Raw genomic sequence first — 21278 nt, 5'->3', positions numbered from 1 at the left:
AGACTGTTTGTTTGTATGATTCATCGCTTCAAGACTACAAATAGGCTACATGCAAGAGACACAGATTTCTTGGAGAGAGACTGGGGAGGCAGTGTGATGCAATCGGATGATTCTTCGCACGACCTGGTTTGTCTGAAGCATACTGAGGCCTTAAGGGTCTGACTGGGCACGTGGAAAATACTCTAAATGTCTTGTATTGTCTAATATTCCCTAAACTCTGTGTCCATGTTTTGTTCCAAAAGGCAAATGTACTGAGTTGAGCTGGAAACTGTTTTGGGTTTTTTTTTTAAAATCAGTTTATTATTACAGATTGAGGGGGTTCTGGGTTTTTGTTTTACTCAGCAAAGTTATAGAAATAGCTTGGTAAACCTGCCTCTTGGGAGGTTTGTTGGTCAAAACATACAATCCTATTGCCAGACAAAAATGTTGATATTAAGACGATTCTGCAGAACCCCTGATTACGTTTAGTGTCCAATGCCAACATTTTTAAAATTCTCTCTTTCTACAATATCTGTGCATGGCAACTACGGTATAGTTAAAGGTAGGGAGAGACTGTGGTTATGGCAAATGGACTATGGTTAAGGTTAGGCAACTAAAACACTTTGTTACGGTTGGTAAAAAGGTGAACATTAATTGCAGGTTTGTGGCAGGACATGAACTCTGAGGGGTGTACTACGAAGCAAGTCCGACATAGCCAGGCTTTCTTTGCGCTAGCTGGTTCGACAAAACCTAAAACCCCAGTCAGAGATGATGGGCATCACGACGGTGGTTACCAACTTTCTTTGTTGAACCAGGCTTTCTTCACCGGGCTCTGTGCCCGTTCCCATAAAAGAGGGCGTTTGACGCGTCATTTGACTCTTCTTCCGCACAAAACGGACCGATCACGTGCCGCCTACTTCAGTCAAGAGGAAACAGGTCGTTGTAATGGAGATCTGTGAAGAAATATTACAGCAAAAAGCAACACTGTTGCAAATAAGGCAAGAAAGGAATGCTGGCAGAACACTGCTAATCGTGTAAATTCGTAAGTTAGTATATTTATTTTACCACTCAATGCCCTGCTGTTTATTTCTAACGAGACAGCTGCACATTGTAGAGCTCTTAAACTCCCATAATGAAGGATACGTGGAAATCACTTTAGTTTTTGGCCAAATCAGTGAAAAAGCTGATTTAAATCCGAAACTCTGAACATAAACTCCTCCGGAGCAGGTTAGGTGTGCAGCATGAGTTACCGTGGCGATCTGGCCAGGTTAAAAGATTACCTTCGTAACATTAAAAACTCTGGCTTTAGGCTCAACATACCTCTCTAACCCATTAATCTCGCTTCGCAGGACACCCCTCTGGTCTTCTGCATGAATGTCGGACTTGGTACGCGCCCATCACATCCTTACTTTTAGACCTCCCTGTATGGAAGCAATACAACTTCTGCGTTGGCAGTGAATGTTGGCATGCTTGACATAAATCGTGAGGTGCAGAATTGTCCAATATGGATGTAAATTCTAGGGATACTGAGGTGAAACATTATAATGTGGGTCCAGCGTTGTAAACATTTGGCGAGACCGATGACGTGGTAAAGTTTTGGTATTGGAATACACACACATATAACATCATAACATTGGAGACATGAGCTCCATGGCTTTAAAAGCTTTTTGGTATTTTTTGGTGTTTCGTATTTTAAGTTTTGCTTGGCTACATATCCAACTGTAAACAACTAGCAGACCCAGTTTCCTCCTAAAATAAGATTGTATGGGTCACGATGGAACACAATGTCTTTAGCTTTTTGTGAAAACGCAATCCAGGGATTCCAGCAGTGCCCTGAATCCTCTCGGGGGGCCCCGAGTTTTTCTAATTTGACTCTGCGGAGCAAAGAAAACTACATAAACACACACAAGTCTCTCACGTCTCTCATGTTTACAGTCCCTGCGCGGTACCCCCCCCCCCCCGTTTATGAGATAGAATTTCAATCGTCTCTCCTTTTCCGAACTCGTAAACGGTGTAATGAGTTTCATTTGCTTCGGCTACGTTGGGCTCAAACCGCCGAGTGACCGCAGCAGTGTTCATAAAGATCACAGGGAATCCTCTCTCTCTCACACACACACACACACACACACACACACACACACACACACACACTAGAGCTCACTTCTGTTCAGCACATGCCAGCTCTGACTGGTGACTCCTACATTTGGTGTGAATTTCCAGGCCATTAATTTGGGGAACATCACTTCTAAAGGAAACTGCCCGACATTTGTGGTTCCTCTTTCAAACGCTCTCCATTAAAGCCTCTATTAACCAGCCCACACTGCATAAATCACTGCTTAAAACGCCACAGACACACATGACAACAACATGCTCTCCTGTCTTTTATTTCAACAAACGCCCGTGGTATGTACATCAAAACATGCCAACAGTTAAAAATGAAAAAAAAAAGGCATTCTGTGAAGACAAATGCATAAACATAAAAAGGAAAAACAGTTTACACAACTTTCTTTTCAATTCTCAGACGATTTGATAGATGAACTAAAATATTCCTACACAAGATTTCATGTTTATCCGATTTTGGTCAAAACTGTTAGTTTTACTTTGTTACTAAGCTTAGAAATGTGTTTTTTCCCCCAGTCAGCAGCTTGTTAAAAGCCAAAACATTTTTCAACTTTAAAAAAAATAAAATAAATCAAGAAAAATTAAAACAAAGCAACAAAAATCTTCAGAAATAACTAATAATGGATTTTAATGCTTGAAAATGATTTTACTTGCCACAATTATAGTAGTTTGACAAAAAAAAAAATCTTTACTCAAGGTCCACTTTCTTGCTTTTTCTGGAGCTTTCGGCCACATCTTGCAGTTGATGGTGTTTGAGCAAGTATGGAAGTGAGTGGACGTTGAGTTAGCATTTTTTGTAAAACTACTATTTCTAAGGTCAGAAATGAACTAATTAAAAGTAATTTGGCCATAAACACTGGGACTGATCAATGCAAGATTATTAGTGCAAGATTATTAGTGCAATCCCAAATTCAAAACCTGATCCAATTCCAAATCCACTTCTACAGACATGGAAATAAGTAGATGCACTTTGCATCTGTCTTTAGAATTGTTTTAGGCATCTTAATAACCTACAAGAAGAATGCAACTGCGATCTTCATCTGCGTGATGCATTTACAAAAAAACTACAAACTATACAGACTTTGCAGAGTACTTGGAGACATTAGAGCTACATTTAAAAGGCAACTACAGTGGAGATCATGTTTTGTTTATTTTTTAACAGAGGAACTGTTTATACTGCAGACTGGGTTCCAACAAATTTTCCATTTTCAGAGTTCCCACAGATTTCAGTCAGTGATAAACTGTGATAAACCGTTTAGTGAAAGTGGCTGTTAAACACAATGAGACATATGATGCTACAGCTGAGAATAAGTGTTTAGTGAACTTCAAACATTTAAAGACTTGTAAAGGATACGTTTCCAGTCCTGTTTGTTTATTGACCTGAAATGAATTGATTTTTCTCCAGTCGTGCTAGACCAGTTTAGGACTGCTGCTTTTATCTAAAACATTCTAAAAGTTCATGTAATCTTTGTTATTGCCTGTCTATGGAAAAAAAAACCTTTTTAACTTTTCCCTGCATATTTTCCATTTAAAATTCCAAACGCTGTCCAGATGTTTAATTTGCAGATTTTGCCCAGCGGTCACAACATTGTGGCTGAGCAAATCAACTTCCACAATGTGTAACTGGCTATTTTCCAAACTTTTCCAGACTGTTTATTTGTAAACTTTCCAAGTTTCTCAAGACTTGGAAAATTTATTTCATGTACTTTTCAGGACTTTCCGGATCTGTTCAGAAACCCAGGGGTTTCTACAAGTATAACGAGGCGTTTGGGGAAGCTTCACTTTGTCTGTTTTAGTGCTTATCTGTCCTCAGGGGGCTGAACTCACAGCAGCAAAGGGGTGACCGTGAAACCGGACACCTGGAAAATCTGTTTTTCCGTTTAGTTTAAAATGTCTCCGACTGATAGGATGTACACAAACGCATCCCTTGATACAAAAACTCAGGGTGCACTGACTGTAAAAAAACCCCCCAAACTGTAATTCAGTTTTACATACCCACACTAAACTCACCACAAACGCTCTCATTCACACAAACACACATACCTTTTCCAAAAAACAAAGGATTAAAAACAGTGAACATTGTACAGCAACCACATCACCCCTCCCTCCCCCCAATTAAACCGTTTTCCCCTGGAAACACTCGGCTAATGTTTTCCAAAACCCTCATTCGCTCTCTTTTTCCTGCCTTCATCCCTCCCTTGTTCGCTCCGTGCCTCGGGGCCGAAGGGGTCCGCTCCATATTGTCTTCATTAAAGCCGCCGACCTGGTTTGGAAACATGATGTGTGTGTGTGTGTGTGTGTGTGTGTGGAGGAGGCTGAGGCTGCTGACTCCTAAACCACATTCTTTAAATTCCCTGTAAACAAGAGAAAGAGAGAGAAATGAGAGGGGGTGAGGGGGGTACATGGGTGAACACACACATGTAAGAACACACATACAGGGAGGAGGAGGAGGAGGAGGAGGAGGAGGAGGAGGAGGAGGAGAAGGAGGAGGAGGAAGCAAAGTCATCACATTAAGTGGGATACAAAACAAGGCTAAATACACATATTAGACACCAGGAGAAACCAAACCAAAGATGGAAGCAGTATGGAGGAGATATACACACACACACTTTTGCCCATGAAAATGCAAAATAACATCTGGCCGTGCACTCCCGAGGAAATACAAGCATGCAAAAAGGGAATCAATATGGAAATGACAACGTTAAGCAACACTGCGAGTTCATTTGCATGAGGACAGACTGGTTTCCCTGTCTCTCTCTCTCTCTTACACACACACACACACACACACTGTTTTGACACAATAGCTGCATTATAAAGTCAAGTCGTCGGTTTACTTTATACGTTACACGACAAACAATGCCACTTTGTCTATTGTTATGTTAAATTGCTTGATTGTGAAAAATAAACATATTGTACACACACACAAACACACACTCAGTGGATGAGTAATTGCCCTGACGTAGTGAGGGAGGATGTCCTGTTTGTTGGCCATTGTGGAGCTGTCACTGGAGTCCAGTCATGTGCAGCAACAACAGCAACAACAGCTTTATCGAGGAGCACACTGGAAAAACTAAACTGTTTTAACATTTCCATGTGATTGTCCTCTGGATGCCGATTGCTCTGTATTTGTATCTTAGACAAGGTGACTCCACTGGTGGCTTAAAGCCACACAACACCGGCGGCTCCGAAGACAGGCACAGATTAATATGTCAACACCCAGGAATTCTTTAAACCGCACACAGCCAGCTCATGTTTGCTGGTCAAAGCCTGTTTGCGAGGCTTGAGGTTGTGTTCAGACCGATAGACGCACAAAACGTAGCCTCCTGATTCATTTTAACGAGGTCACTGTGCTGGCACACAGGTTCGGGCGTTTGAACCTGGCCAACTTTTACCACAATGTAGTCATCCATTCGTAACGTGAACAGCGCAATTCCACTGTTTATCCCACAATTGTCAGGACGAAAAGAGAAAATGACTGTTGCTGGGATTACTTTACACAGCGGTAAAAGCCTTCCTCATTGTAGTATAATGCTTTGTGCAGTGTTTTGACATTTGATAAACCTTTAAACTCATGGATTACTCATTACTCTTGAGGTTCCCAACCTTTTTTTGTCCAACATAACCCCACAGCCCTATTAGATGGGCTCTAACACCCCTTCAACGTACTTCTTTAACAGATGGGATGGTTTTGGATGGAATTGTTTGATAGTATTTCATTGCAGTGAAAACACAGTGGCTGTGGTGGATCTGTGGTATTTGTGAATCCACTGTGAATACTAGTACTGACCGATAAATCGTATTTTTTATCGGCATCACAATATGCGATAAACACATCGCCAAAAACTGCCTGAAACATGATGAATAAGAAAAATAATTTAATTTAGGGATGGGTACCGAAACCCGGTATTAAACGGGCCCCGGGGCTAAAGACCGTAGTGTTTATTATCAGCTGCAGCCTCTTAGTTTGCCACGTAACCTAAAATTAGCAAATTCTTGTAAACTTACTGCTGGCTGAGACAAACCAGCCCCTCCTCCCTCTGCCAGCTGTACCTGCAGGTGAATCACTGCAGGACAGAGGACGGGAGGAAGGACTGATACTGACTGACGTCTGTGTTCTTCTTTCTTTCTAAACTTCACTCAGTGTTTTGGTGTACACGTCTTGGTGTATATGATTTATTTTATCAACAGTTTAGATTTGTTTCCAGTGAGAAATTATTGAGTTTATATAGTGACTTTGCTGTTGCTACTCTAGAAACAACATTTAGTTATATTTAAAATATTCAATTCTAATCCTGTCCTGAATTTAAAGACAACCAGGCTGACATAGTAACGGCATAGCTAATATACACACTTGAATATTTGTTTATTTATCGCAAGTCATGTCGTCATCGCAATATTGAACAAAGTTATCGCAGATTTTCCTCATATCGTGCAGCCCTAGTGATAGTAATACATAGTTATCCTGTAATTATTGATGTTTAGGCTTGATGCCTTTTATTTTCTTCAGCAGTCTGTAACATTCTTACTTCTACCATTTAGTGTCAGAAACTAGCCGCTTTAACCATTTATCTATTACTTTTGTATATATTTATTAGCTTAGCAGGTTGGTGGAAAACTGAGGAGCGTCTTCTAACATATAGTAATTGGTAAGTATTTGTGACTTAATAATATAATAAATATACTTAAAAAACAGCATCAAACCAATTTGTAATCCTATTTGTGTGTTAATTTCCTCCTAAATACAAATATGTGGATTTTTAAAAAAAATCCTTATTTCTATTTTTTCAAAATAGCTGAGCTACTCTTCAGTATTCTCTGGTAAACACAGTGTTAACTAAATAATTACCCTCTGGTGTACATGTACTAAACAGTAGTTGGGAATTACTTCTTTATTCAAACTGAACTGAAACTGTCCTACACCGAAGCAGACCCTTGCGCTTTAAATGCAGAGCCATTTTCAGTTTAAACGTGGCCTTAAAATGTACTTTCCACTACAATACAAAGCAGTTAATCCTATAATTGTAGTTTTTTTGTTGAGACTGTCGAAGGTGTTAACTCAGCACAGTAGTTTCTTTTTTGGTTGAGACTTTCCCAGGCCACATTACATAATTTGTAATTGAGAACCACAAATTCAGGCAGTGATTACTGTAAATCGCAATGACAAAGGCAGTTATAGCTACAAGTGAGTCATATTGGGTTCTGTCTTCATACGTGAACTTTAAAGACCAACATGAGGCAACTGAGGACAGATAGTTGCTGACTGAGTCTCTGGGGTAACGGTTGCAAACAATGCAAAATTTCTCCACTGCGACAAGGGGAAAACTCATGACGTGTGCTAAAAACAGGAAAACTATGACAGAAAAGAGGAAGAGCGGTCACAAGTAGACCCTCAGCAACACTGACAAAGAAAGACAGCTGACAGGATATTTTGCTTAAGAAATATAACACTGATTACAATCTCAACTTTCATTTGTTATCTAGTACTATATTCTTTCCTTTCCCCTCTTCCTCAGCCTCATCCCTGAATATGTTTAGGAGTTGGATCGGACAAAAGCAATGTGAAGACGTCACCATGGCCTTTGGAAACTTGTGATGGGCATTTTCAATTATTTTCAGATATTTTATAGACTAAGAGATTAATTGAAAAATGTCAATTGTGAAAAAGTTGCAGATTGACCCCCCCATCACTTCTCTCCCTCTCTCCTTCGCTTTCCAGATGTAGACGGTAAATTCTGTTGAAGTGACAAGCGTCCACAGGGGCCTCTGATATTTACTACCTGCAAACGTTAATCTATCACAGCATCTGTGGGTGGGTATACTGCACGTGCGTGTGTGTACGTGTGTGTGTGTGTGTGTGCATTTCTTAGGTGGTACTTTTTCCACCAATTCTGTTGTTCAAGTTTGAATGTGTACATATCTCTTCTCTTAACATGTTTCATGTCTTGTATGTATATCTTTGTGTATATTATTCTATTGTGTGTGTGTGTGTGTGTGTGTGCGCGCATGTGTGTATGTGTGTGTGTGTGTGTGTGTGTGTGTGTGTGTGTGACATGACAAGCATCTTGTCAGCACAGGGGAGAATTAATGAGCAAGAGTAGCAGGATGTAAAGATGCGGCAATATTTCCATGCTGACCCACACACACACACACACACACACACAGATAAGATACAGTCACACAGAAAGGCTGGCAGTTTACACACACACTGATAAAGCTGAACACACACACACACACACACACACACACACACACACACACACACACACACACAAACAGCCCCTGGGGAAATCACGCTACCAGAGTCTCATAAACACAGAGTTGTGAATACACAGACAGCTGCTGCCGCCTCTGACAGTCACATAATAAAAATCACATTTTAATTAATGCACCCGCTTAACAAGCCTCTGTGTGTTTGTATGAGAGAGAAACAATAGGAAAGACTGAGTAATCCCCTAAATAGCACATTCAGCCATTTGCATTGTCTAAATGCTTTTAATGTTTGCCACAGTGTATATGTTGGCTTTTATCATTTCTGCAACATGAACTGACTTTGTAGTAAAGGCTTTTAGAGTTTTTAGCCACTCTAGCAATGCGGCTCTAGGAATACTAATGTTTGGTCCAGAGTAAAATATCGTGACAACTGACTTTGTGCTACCAACAGGTCAAAATGTCCACTTGTCCAACACATAAGATCGTGACAAATACCTCTAATGATCAATTTTCTGTCAGCCTCAGGTAATTTGCTAAAGCTAGCATGCTAAAACTGCTATTACTGTGGTACACTAACGTACTAAAAGTTACTAAAAAGAGTAACATGCTAAAAGTAGCATCCTATCCATTAGCATTATGCTGACTTTAGCATTTAAACATTCAAATGTTAGCCGAAGGTTGTTAGCATGCATGTAAATACCGTACCGTGCTATTTATAGCAAGCAAACTTAATTTATATTACACTTTTCAAAACAGCGGTTACAAAGTGCTTCGCAGAAAGAAGAGAAGGTAAAAGAGAAGATGGACATAAAAAGAGACGCAGAAATTAAGAGTGTTAATGTTAGCATTCAGCTCAAAGCAAAGCTGAGCGGAGGATAACAGGTCTGTTGAGTTTGAGATGTCCTAAAATGGCTCCTGTACAGACGATAAACCCTTTTGATTTAGTTTTAAAGGTCCAGTATGTAACATTTAGGAGGAGCTATTGGCAGAAATATTTATAAGTATGTTTTCATTAGTGTTTAATCACCTGAAAATAAGAATCATTGTAGTCCATTACATTAGAATAAGACGTTTATATCTACAGAGGGAGCGGGTCCCCTTCCACGGAGGTTGCCATGTTGCACCACCATGTTTCTACCGTAGCCCAGAATGGACAAACCAAACACTGGCTCTAGATAGGGCCGTTTGTGAGTTTTATGGCCAACGTAGTTTCTCCTACACACTTGAGAGGGGAGGGTGATCTGAGCGGTATTCAAATGGCTGCAAACTGCAATTTCACCGCTAGATGCCACTAAATCCTACAAACTGGACCATTAAACAAGGCCTTTCCATTAGCGCCACCCTCAGGACAAATTAAAGATCCAAGAAGAGCAAAGTCACCTCTGCATTTTGCATCCATTGAAAAATTGTATGCATGCCTTGCATCATTTCCTGGTGGTACAAAATGGTATTTTCCTAGTGAGTACAAACTGTATTGTGTATGATCATATAGCATTAGTTAAACATATAGGTTTGAGACATAACACATGCTTAATGAAAATGAAAAAAGATTTGGAGATTAACACTTTAAAATTCAAATCTTTACAGTCCATTCATGCCAGCAGACAGAGCAGATGTGGGCACGCACACACACACACACACACACACACATACAAACATACATATATACATACAAACTCACACTGCCCAGTTTCTCAGGGAAACCAATGTTTATAAGCAGCACAGCACTTCTAAACAGAGAAACACTTATCCACCCCAATGATGTCATGTGGATATGTTTGCCTAGAGGTGTGTGTGTGTGCGTGTGTCTCTCTGTTATAGCCTATCCTTATTCTGTGTTCGTGTGTATGCATTACTTAAGTTAGCAGACACGTAGGTCTTTCTTTAATCAGAGACAGAGACAAAAAGACACGCACATTTGCTCCAATATTTAAAATTATAATACTTTCACTTCTCGTTGAGGTTTTGGTGTTTGCTTGTTGTGTGGTAATGCGCTTTTGTGACAGAACTCATTTTGTAAAAAAGTTGTTTCTGGCTTGACGGAGAGTAGAAGTTGGTAGAAGAGACAGAGACATAAAAGAAAAGAAAGAAAGAATGAGTGAGGACATAAAACAGATGTGACAGGTTAAAACCAGGACCAAAACCTCAATGGAAGAAAGAGACGAAAGAGAGAATCTGGCAAATATTCACATATGAGAGGGTGAAATTGAAAAAACCCCAACAACAAATGGTCAGGAGAGCTACATGAGATCATCTTTGTCCAACAGCAAGAACAACGTTGGGCAGAAAAAGTATGGAGATAACAATTTTTTATATATTTTGAGGGGGAAAAAGCTGTAAAATCAAATACATCCTAGCGATAACTAAAAATTCAGTAAATTTACACACTTAAAACCGAATCAACTCTGACTGAGCAAAGCCAGGAAAGGGAACAAGGGATTTGATAGGAGAGGCAGATGGGACGCAGCAGCCAAAAACACATTTTCCAAGTTTCTCTCCATCTTTGGCTTGTCTGTATTTCATTTATCCTCCCTTTTATTCTCTCCGTCCATCCGTTCATTCACTCGTTCCCTGTGTCGCCCCTAATAAAAGCCGTATGACTGGAAACCAGCGATACTTTCAACCCCTCCGGTCGTGATGATTTAATACGAGCCAACAGACCAACTGAATTTCGGCAAATAAACTGCTGTTCCCCCGATTTGATGTGACCTGAAGTTTTTCAATGCGGAGAACTTAATGCTGTTTGGATAAACCGCTACTACATCCAACAGGGGGGTTTTGTCGTTTGCAACAGTAAGATGAGCTGTTCTGTTTAAATTTATAAAGTTTTAGTTGCTAATTGATACCATGTCCACTCTAATGCGGATAAAATTTGAGAACACATTTTTTCCTTAGTTTTGGCTTTCCATTCACACTGAGCTGAAGTTTTCCACTGAAAAAAAAAAAAAGCTTTTCAAACACCAGTTCCACCTTGTTGTTTGGACGGTAAAACTGAACTATATAAAAATACTGTCATATGATTATCAGCCTCTCTTTCTTTTCCTTTTTCAGCCTATAAATTACAAAGACCAAGAAGTCACTGATACAAGAGATCAGTAAATGGGCTGCACAAAATAAATTACTGTATTTATAGGTAGCTAAATTTCCTTTTATGTGCTGAATACAAGCCTATAGGTGTGTTCAGACTTTCATTTTTGCCTTTCAGTATTCGCACGAATTTAACCGCTATGTGTTGCAGTCCATGTTTATTTGCCCACAAACAGCCAATGTACAACTGTATATTAGCATTAGTATGTTAGCTGCAACTAGCTAGCAACGTACAGACTGTGTGCGCGCAGAGAGTGTCTGTGTTTTCCTCTTTTTTACGTTGTTATAGTCAGAGATTTCAGTGTGGTTTAGCTGTAATACCGAACTGCGCCACAGGGTCATGCCTCCTTCTGTTGTGATGTGATGGACCTCGGAGCTGACAGCTGAGGCGAGTTGCTCAGACTGACTGTGTCCAGAGTGCTCCTCAGTAATGAGTTGGAGCAGGTTATGATAACTATGTTGTACTGTTGATGTGTGAATGTATTGATGTAGAGACATAATGTAGAATAAAGTAGCGGAGTGGAAAATGTCAGTTGTCTTCTGTTGGATTTCTACGCTAGCTTGCTATCCCTGGGCTTCTGTTGTCTACATGCTACCAGCTGCCTTCACCTTTACTGACCGTGTAAATGAAGTCAGATTGAAACATTTTCAACAGCACAGCCTCTTAAATTCACTTCACATTCAGTCTGAACACATCTTAATTCAAAAACATGGAGTCAAGGTGTAGGAAGAGGTTAAAAAATTAGCTCAAGTGGACATGCCTTCCGTTTGTTGGTTTCAGAAAGCTACAAAAACTGGGCATCACTGACCTGTCCGAACAAGACGCTTTTTAGCACTTTCAGATGAACAGAATGGATTTTGGAGAATATTTACTGGTTTCAGTGTTGCAGTCCTGGCATTACAGTTATAAGGTAGCAGGTAGGTTTATGACACACAATCAAATCATTGTTCTACATAGATTAATCTACAATAATAGTATATATATATATATCATTTATGTGTTTGACTATATTAAATGACAACATAATCAATCGCAGAGAGAGTGAAAGGTGACAGAATTGAGCCTTAACCTGAAGACCAAGCAGAAGATCTTGCCACAGTCAATCTGTCCCATCACACTCTATAACTGAGTAATGTACCTTTAAACTAAAAGAGGAAGAAGAGATTTAGTAGCATTTCTATTACTTTTGGCGCTTCAGTTTAGAAAAACAGCTATAAAATGCTAAATGTTGACAGAACCAATTTGACACATATAAAGTTGCCAGGTTGAATGCAAGAAAGTCTGAGAAGGTTAAGTTAATCAAAGAACGATTTCTTCTTCCTCAACAACTACCGCTGTGGTGTCTTTGAGCAAGGCACTTCATTCCCAGTTACTACAGAAGCAGGGTGTTGTTGGAAAAAAGTGCGGAGTCAAAATTTCCTGGATGAAAAAAAAAAAAAAGTTAAAATAGCTCACCGGAGACCTAAAAACAATGCCTTAAATTTAGGATAAAAGGAAACAAAATCCAAATCAAGCTTTCAGTTCTTCCAAGCTGATACAGATGGTGAGGTGACTGGATTTTAGTCATATTTAATTCCACCCAGCCTTACCATAAAGCCACAGTGTTTTACCACCTTTCATTCAATCAGTAACTCTCTCAGACAGACACACACAGGATAACTGCTGTGTCAAATATAATATTTCACTGATGGAGGGAAAGGAAGGAGGATTTCCAGTTGGTCTGTGGTTAACACTTCAACATACCGGATCTTCAACATTTACAAGACACCGAATGATCAAATTCAGATTTTTGGTCTGTCAAAAACCGGGCTATATAAAGCATAATGTTCGGAAAATGAACTCGACTTGCAGACAAACTCCTCGCTAGTTCCTGACCTCACCCTCCTTACAATAATTCTCCCACCGCTCAACTTTTCGCCTAAGTTTCACCCTGCTGGAGGATCTCTCTTGGGTGCTGCGGGCTGTCAGCGCAGAGACCAAAGACCCAGCTTTAGGCTTAACCACAAGGCTACAGACACACACACACACACACACACACACACACACTCACAGATTAATATATAAACACACATATAAAGGAACATATAGAAATAGAAAGAAATACCACATGTATCAAGACCCAGACTCTGAATGAGGAGGTTGTGGGTAAAAAAAGCGGGGTCCGCAGTATATTCACACATACAAAAGGATGTTAAGAGCCACAGGGAGAGGAAAAAAAAGAAGAACAAGTCATACTTTCATCCGTATAGAAACAAGAACAGACACATGAAACCACACATAAAAAGAGACATGCAGAGACAAAAGGGCTTTAGGTGAGGGAGGGTTCAGGGAGACACACAAACACACGGCCACCTGTTTACCCTCCACACCCTCACCCACACCTGTGCATCCACACAAGCACAAACACATAACACACACACCTTTGATGGTGCTGATGACCTGGTCCAGGTGTTTGGTGTCATTGCGGTCTGGTCGACAGCTTGGACTTATCTCCAGCGAGTAGTCAGGTCCGTACTCTGTAAAAAACTAACACACACGCACACACACACACACACAGATCTTGTCACAACAATCATTATGACAACTTCTAAAATTTATGGATTTTAAAATGACATTTCTTTCCTCTTTTTCTTCACAGTCATACTTTCATCCCTCACATCTGCACACAGTCACTGCAGCTGAGCGCCAAAGTACACTTTCTCTTCTTTGTCTCTTTCTTTAAAGAACGCAGCTGCTTTCCTGGAACATTTTGGGCTGCTTTTGGACTTTGAAGAGTTGGATTGTGAAACTGACTGGTGATGAATATTTACATAGGCTTTAAGGGATCAGTATTAAAAAAAAAAATTCAAATAAATTCAAAACATTGGAAAACATCAAAGACTCCAAATACTGAGCTACACACTTTGGAAACAAAACCAGTGTTCTCTCCTCAACCAACATGTCTTCTTCTCATTCTTTCTGGCTGATTTTATATATTTATTCCCCATATTGTGGATTATATAAATTCAAGTAGAAGTAGCATTAATGTTAGGAGTGAAAGTAGTAGTAATTATCGTTTTATCCCCTTCTTGACTAAAATAGTTTAGAAAAGTAATGTAAAAAAAGAGTCAACAGCCATGCTTCTGGCTCTGTGAGGCTGCACTTTGGCATAGCAGTGCGTTGAGCTAAATGCTAACGTCATAAGATAAGATAAGCCTTTATTAATCTGGGTGTTGCAGTGGAACAAAGATATAAATAAGTACAGATAAATAGAGAAAGTTCAAATAAATAAATAAACATAATTATAAGTATATAAAATAAAAATAGAATAACAATAGAAACTATACAAGAGCAACTATAACATGCTCACGATGACGATGCTAACATGCTGATGTTTACCACGTTCACCATGCTAGTTTAGCATATTAGCATGCTAACAATTGCTAAGTAGCACTAAACACAATTTACAGCTGAGGCTTATGGGAGTTAGTTTTGCAGGTATTTGATCATAAACTACATAAACAAGTATTGGACAAATTAAAATCTTCAGCTGATGATAGATGAAAAGTCAGGGGATCACATCATCCCGACGAAAACATGTCTATGCCAAATGTCGTGGCAATCCATCCAATAGCTGTAGAGATATTTCACTCAAAACCATAAATGTGAACCTCATGGTGGCACTAAAGGAAAAGTCAGGGGATCACCAAAGTCATTGGGTTTCATCCTCTGGGCACCATGAATATCTGTACAAAATTTCATGGCAATCTGTCTAATATTTGTTAAAATATTTTAGTCTGGACCAAAGTGGTGGACAGACTGACCGTCAGATGGACACATGTTCCTTATATTTTCTGAACTCAGTGTGTTGTCTAGGAGTTGCATTAACACAAACAAATGTATGAGACAGTCGAGTCTGGTTCGTGTAAAGAAAGAAAATGTAATGCAGAACACAGAGGAGGAACCACAAATCAGTCAAACTTCCACTGGACAGCCTGGGCCTCACCAACATGAACAAAAAAAAGAAGAAAGAAAAAATAATAAAAAAGCCTGAGATGATTTCAGCAAATACCAAAGGCTCCTGGCATTTCATGCAGAGTCGGACCAATTCCATGAAACAAAACCAGCCAATGTAAGAAAAAAGAAAAAAACAGGTGGAAATCCAGAGAGTGGGTTCAACCAGAAGTTAAAACCAGAGCACGTCAGTAGAAAAAACATATTTCCAGGGAATTTGTCGGGCCGTGACTCAGTGCCATGAGAGCAAAACAAACTCAGAGGCCAGGTCTGACCACAAGTGCGTCAGTCTATTCGCTGTGACTGTTGTGAAAGCCTTGGACTCTGAAGACTCAGCAGAACACACCGAGTGAGACAAGGTGACTGAGGCCTGAAACAAAAGACCCATATTCCTCCATACATACTACATATATAAAGAGTTTGTGCCTAAAATGAAATGCTCACTATTTGTCAGTTTCAAATCATCTGTTCTGAAATTATACTCAAAAGTTGAGCATGAAAGTTAATTTTTGACCTAAAAAACAGCTGTTTGGACAAACAATTTTCAACTCAAGGTCCACTAGCTTTTCACTGAGCTTCCAACTGCGTCTCCATACACAACCACCTACTGTAAGTATGGTATCGGTCATGTGATGGCAACTAAGCTATTTCCATGACATCTGAGCAAATTCCATTTACTGAGGAAGACCTTAATATGTGTTGAATGCTCCCCCCCCCCCAAAAAAAGCTAGTAAGCGTGCCTTCAGCAGTAGTAATTTTTAACAGGGGGGATGGCCCAACTGATGTTTAGGGGCATTTACTAAATGATTATTACGTTATATTGTCAAAAAAACACTCAATTATCGGCACAAATGTTTGTTTTATTTGAAAAAATAAATGAATAAATAAGTGAGAACAGCAAAAAAACAAACTATATGACTATTCAAATGCACTTTTGGTCCAAGCTCTGTTTATATCAGACCCCCCCCCACACTCCTTCTGCTGTTGAGAACATTGTTAAGAATTAATACATTTTGATGGAGCGTTTCTATTTTAACCGGCGCAGCTTTTGTAGCCTTTACGGCATTGGTTTAATGGCTCACGAGTCGAATCAGTGAGTGAGGTCTACTCACTCGCACACACACGCACACACACACACGCAGAGTAAATACGAGACGAGTTGGAGAAATAAGCAGAAACAGAGCTTTTAATCAAGAATGGACAGACTCTTACATGTTCAATCTTCCCACAGGCAGTTCAGCACCTCATATGTTCCGAGATCGTGGCGATTATTAAAAGCAGCAATGTGAAGCGCCACTACGAGACAAAGCACGTAGCATCTTTTAAGCAGGTTAACAAAGGGGATGGATTTTGGTCATTTTGCTAACAATGCCACAGGCCATTTTAAAGACGGGGATATCTTGTTTTGGATTGAAACTCTTCAGTGGATTAGATGGATGTTATTAGAGAAGACTTCAGATGGTCTGTTGGCAACACACACACAGGCCTGAGCAGATGTACACACACACAGCTGAGCCAACATGCAGTAGGAGTATACTTTCGTGTACTTGAAAGACAAAGACTACTCTGTCTTTGTTTAATAGCCCTGTGTGTGTGTGTGTATGAGTGTGTGTGTGAGTCAGAGAGAGGGAATGCATGCTAGTTTGTGTGTAGTAAATGTAGATGAAGGTAAGAGTGTGTGTATAAATGTTTGTGTGAAGGTCCATGGATATTTGCTTGTGTGAGTACATGCATACAAGGGTATGGCCCTGTCTTGATGTGTGTGTATTTGTGTGTGTGTGTCTGTTTCCAATTAGCTCAGATGAGTTTCTGTGTCTTACCTCCGGTCTCAACAGAGCTCAACATGAGATTAGTTACTTAACACACACACACACACCCGCAATGTATTCCCATGAACCCAGTGCTCTGTCTCCTGCTGTCCAGCAACACATAATTACACACACACACACGAATCATAGATAGAGTCTCCTGATGCTTGCTTGTTTGGCTTGGATGACCATGTGGAGAAGACAGAGAGACAGAGAGAGGTGCATACACTCTTAAAAGAAACACAAATTTTCATATTTCTACAACATTCTTATGATATCCCTAATACTTTTTAGACTGCAGGGACCTGTACAATGAGAGAAACATGCTGTGAAATGAGCATGTGAGATAAAATGATAAATGATACAAGAGTGACTTCAGTGCATGATCCAGTGACGCAGCGTATCTACGTCACCTGGACAAGGTCAAGAGACAGAAAATACCGGCCGACTGGCTCCAGTGTCTTCAGCAGAGACACACCGGGAGATAAACAGTGGAAGGTCTCGGATTATTTATCACGGCCCTTAACATGGACCCTCTGCCCATCACTCACTGTTCATACGAGCTTGTTTGTATGACAAACACTGGCCTTGACGCAGATAATGCTCTGCGTGTTTGTAAATCTAAATGTCTTCATTTCCTTTAAAAAGAAAGTTCTATAAATACTATCATTAAAGATGATTATCATATATCGTCCCAGGACCGGGGGCGAGGGAGTTGAGTTGAGTTCAATTCAATTTTATTTATATAGCGCCAATTCATAACAGAAGTTATCTCACTGCACTTTTCCTATAGGGCAGGTCTAGACCGAGTAGTGGATGACCTGTGCTCCACTAGGAGAGAAAGGGTTTAAGTCAAAGTAAGTCATCATACATCTTGTTTGTATGTTTGTAGGTCCGTCGCTTTACTATGTCGACAATAGTAACATCAACAACAACAGTAATGGAAGTTGCACTATAAAGTAACAGCAGTAGTCATACTAGAAGGGCTGTCCCCATCATGTGCTTGTGGTTCATTGATTCATGCTTTTTCTTATCTATAGATATCTCTCGTTTTTATAAACACTCAACATTATTGCTGATTTATTTTTTTCCATTACACCTGACCTACAAATATGAGAAATATATTATTCACTCTCCCTCGCCCCACACTAAACTCCTATATCAGCCAACATTACTCTCATGTTTTACACCCAAGTTTCACTGCCTTTGTTCATCATCTGTGATGTGAAAACATCACTTCTCCACACAGTCAGAGGAATAAAAAGTGAGCATCCTGCTCATAGTTATAAAATCCTAGTGCACCACGAAGCGCCACTCCTGCCGGGCTGCTGACAGGCTGTCGCACCGGACGGCTGCAGAGGAGGTTGTACCAGCGCCTGGTTCAAAACGAGTTTAGCCGACTTCATTGACAGTCGGCACCAGAGCTGAGAGCGTCGGAGCAGACAACAGAAGCGTTTCCATTACCCCTCTCTGTTTCCATCACAGTTAGTTTTGTGGTTAAGTCATTTTGAGACAAGACTAAGTTTACAGTCTGCTATGCTGTTGCTCCTGCATTGCCTCTGTGTACAATGACACAGCTAAAAACAAGTGCAGTGATTCGAGTCTACGCGGGGGTCTTCTCAACTGATTACTCGAGTCATCGACTTTTAGGGGGCAACCATACATAGTATTAACAAATAATAATGGTAATAGTAGTAATAAACTAATAAACCTCGTAGTAGTAGTAGTAACAGTAGTAATGATGGTAGTAGCAGTATTTATAATATGTCTATCCATACTTGTCAAGTACATGTGCCTTTATTATTGTGCGTGTGTGTGCCAGCGTATGTGTAAGTTGAAAGACAGAACGGATGTATGTGAAAAAGTGTGTGTGCGTATGCATGAGCCCATCTGTGGACAGCAGTGTGTGCACGTGTGTGTGTGTGTGAGCGTGTTTGTTTTTACAGCAATCAGCAGGATCTCCAGCTATGAAGGATGCCGAGCTGCACAGCGGAGGGGAAAACGTCTCAGGAAAACAAACGGACACTGTCTGCTATCAAGCAGCTATCTAATAAATGTTTTCAACTAGGGAAAAAAACAAAAAAAAACGGCCCAATGCCCAAATCACAGTCACATAACGCACGTACACCTCCCTCTCTCTGCATCTGGGTTCTCTCCCACCCTCCCTACCTTTTAAAAAGGCATGGTGCCCCACAAATACTATTTGTATGTTTTTGAAACCCGGGAGATTATAGATCCAAGCCCAAATGAGCAGGTGAACAAGTTTTGCACCATGATGAATAAAATGTTTCCTTGTGTCTCTGTGGTGTCACTTTTAGTATTCTGTAGCCTAATGTTTCTTTCAGAACAGAGAAGTATATCATGCAAAGAACATGCTATCTGGAAAAAATGTAAGTCTGCTCTATTGCTCATTTCAGCATTCCTGCTTTACATTTTAAAACAGCAACTGATAAGAACACTTGGCAGCACAAGACAGTGCTTGTGTTGTGCATGTATTTATTTGTAACTTTTACAAAATCTGGCAACCTTTTCTGCCCTATTTTCAGAAAACCCCATCATTGTTTCCCCTCTCTTTTCTGTCTTCTTGTATTTTGCCTTGATATTATATAATAGGGTATCTATGTATGAAACGGGTGTAGGCTCGTGTCAATGTATGTGCAGAATGGTTTTCTTTCCTCAGCAGTTTTTATTTGATCGAATTTGGCAAAAATTGTTTGTTTGAACAATATAGTAACTTTATAACAATAAAAGTTAGATATATATATATATAGTTGCTTTTCAAGGTTTTACTGTAGTGTTACATTTTGCGTGAACCTCTGCTACACTTTTGTACGGTGGCCGACAAGGGCGAAGGCTCTGCAACTTAAGAAAACACAAGCATATTAAGAAAACATCTTCATCAATTTGACAACACATGCGCAGCATTTAGAAAACATGTTGCAAAGACACAAATGCACTGCAAATACACACAACACAACCAAATACAGAAACGCGCTACAAATACAAAACGGCAGAAGACACTAAAAAGTGCTGAACGCGGCTTGGACATGCTCGTTGTTGCCACGGTTTGTTTTATACAGACCATGTTTGTGACTCATGAAGTTATTGAAGTCGGGTCCGTGTATCATCCACATTTTTTGTTGGTTCCTCACTTCCTGACTTTTGCCACAGCACAACACATCCAAGCTTCACCACATAAAGGCTGCTTTCAGGAGTTAAGATAAGAAAGATAAGAAAACTAAAAGCACTTTTTAAAAACCAAATTACACAGTTAGGAAACACCTAATATATATTTTTCTAAAACAATACAAATGTACAACTGTGATCCAATTAGTATGAACACACTGCTGGGAAAGTTAATGTGGTTTTATGTGTGAGAAGTATGGTAATATGGTTTCACTGTCTCCTATGGCCGAGAATTGAAAAAGAAGAAAGAATTAAAGGAATTGAATTGGAAAAAAAACTCCAAAGTTCAAGTATTATAAATACAGGGCCAGTGGGTTTATAAAAACATCTCGCATGATAGAAAAATAAAAATTAAGATAACAAAGTGAATGATGAGCCCATCTTCTAGGATCAAGCCTCTCAATGAACTTGAAACACAAACAGACAGACAACTGCAACACAGACATGAGTCACTAAAGGAAACAAGACCGGAAACCAAGCTACATCCCAACATTCACCAACCACTTTCCCTTCCATGATTCAGTCAAATAATCTACAGCAGCAAGACATTTGATTAACAAAGATCTAAAAGAGATGAATGGAAGAGAATGAGAGTAATGTAATAATCATCTTCTTCACAGCACATTTTTCTATGTGGTTTTGTAAACAGACAAATTTCCCTTGGCCTTAACACACACACACACACACACACACACACTCTACTCCGGTGACGTTTCCGGTGATTGAGCCAGTGACTCTGGGAGCCGACACATCCCTGACGGCAGCTATGGGGCAGGACAGGAAGTGGCTGCAGACAGGAAAAGAGGAAGTAGGAAGTAAAGAGGCGGGACGCTTCCCCGCTGCCAATCTGGGACCAGAGACGTCCTCCCTTCCTGTGTGACTCTCAGACAGAC

At 40.0% G+C, this 21278-nt stretch overlaps 1 protein-coding gene across 2 annotated transcripts in view; it reads right to left on the bottom strand.

The window, feature by feature from the left end:
* Positions 1 to 2347: 2347 nt before the first annotated feature.
* The window catches only part of hdac8 (histone deacetylase 8), a 33001-nt gene continuing 14070 nt past the window's right edge, over positions 2348 to 21278 (bottom strand). For both annotated transcript variants that reach the window (XM_044184642.1, XM_044184641.1), the window contains 2 exons: positions 13819 to 13924; positions 2348 to 4454 (listed from right to left, as the gene is read on the bottom strand). In XM_044184642.1, coding sequence (XP_044040577.1) covers positions 4432 to 4454; positions 13819 to 13924 — 129 coding nt within the window. In that variant the 3' untranslated portion in view covers positions 2348 to 4431. The remainder of the gene's footprint in view (positions 4455 to 13818; positions 13925 to 21278) is intronic.

This window comes from Siniperca chuatsi, linkage group LG22 (genome assembly GCF_020085105.1).
Source record: "Siniperca chuatsi isolate FFG_IHB_CAS linkage group LG22, ASM2008510v1, whole genome shotgun sequence".
In the NCBI taxonomy this organism is placed as follows: Eukaryota; Metazoa; Chordata; class Actinopteri; order Centrarchiformes; family Sinipercidae; genus Siniperca; species Siniperca chuatsi.
This window is presented reverse-complemented; position numbering and strand designations above follow the sequence as displayed.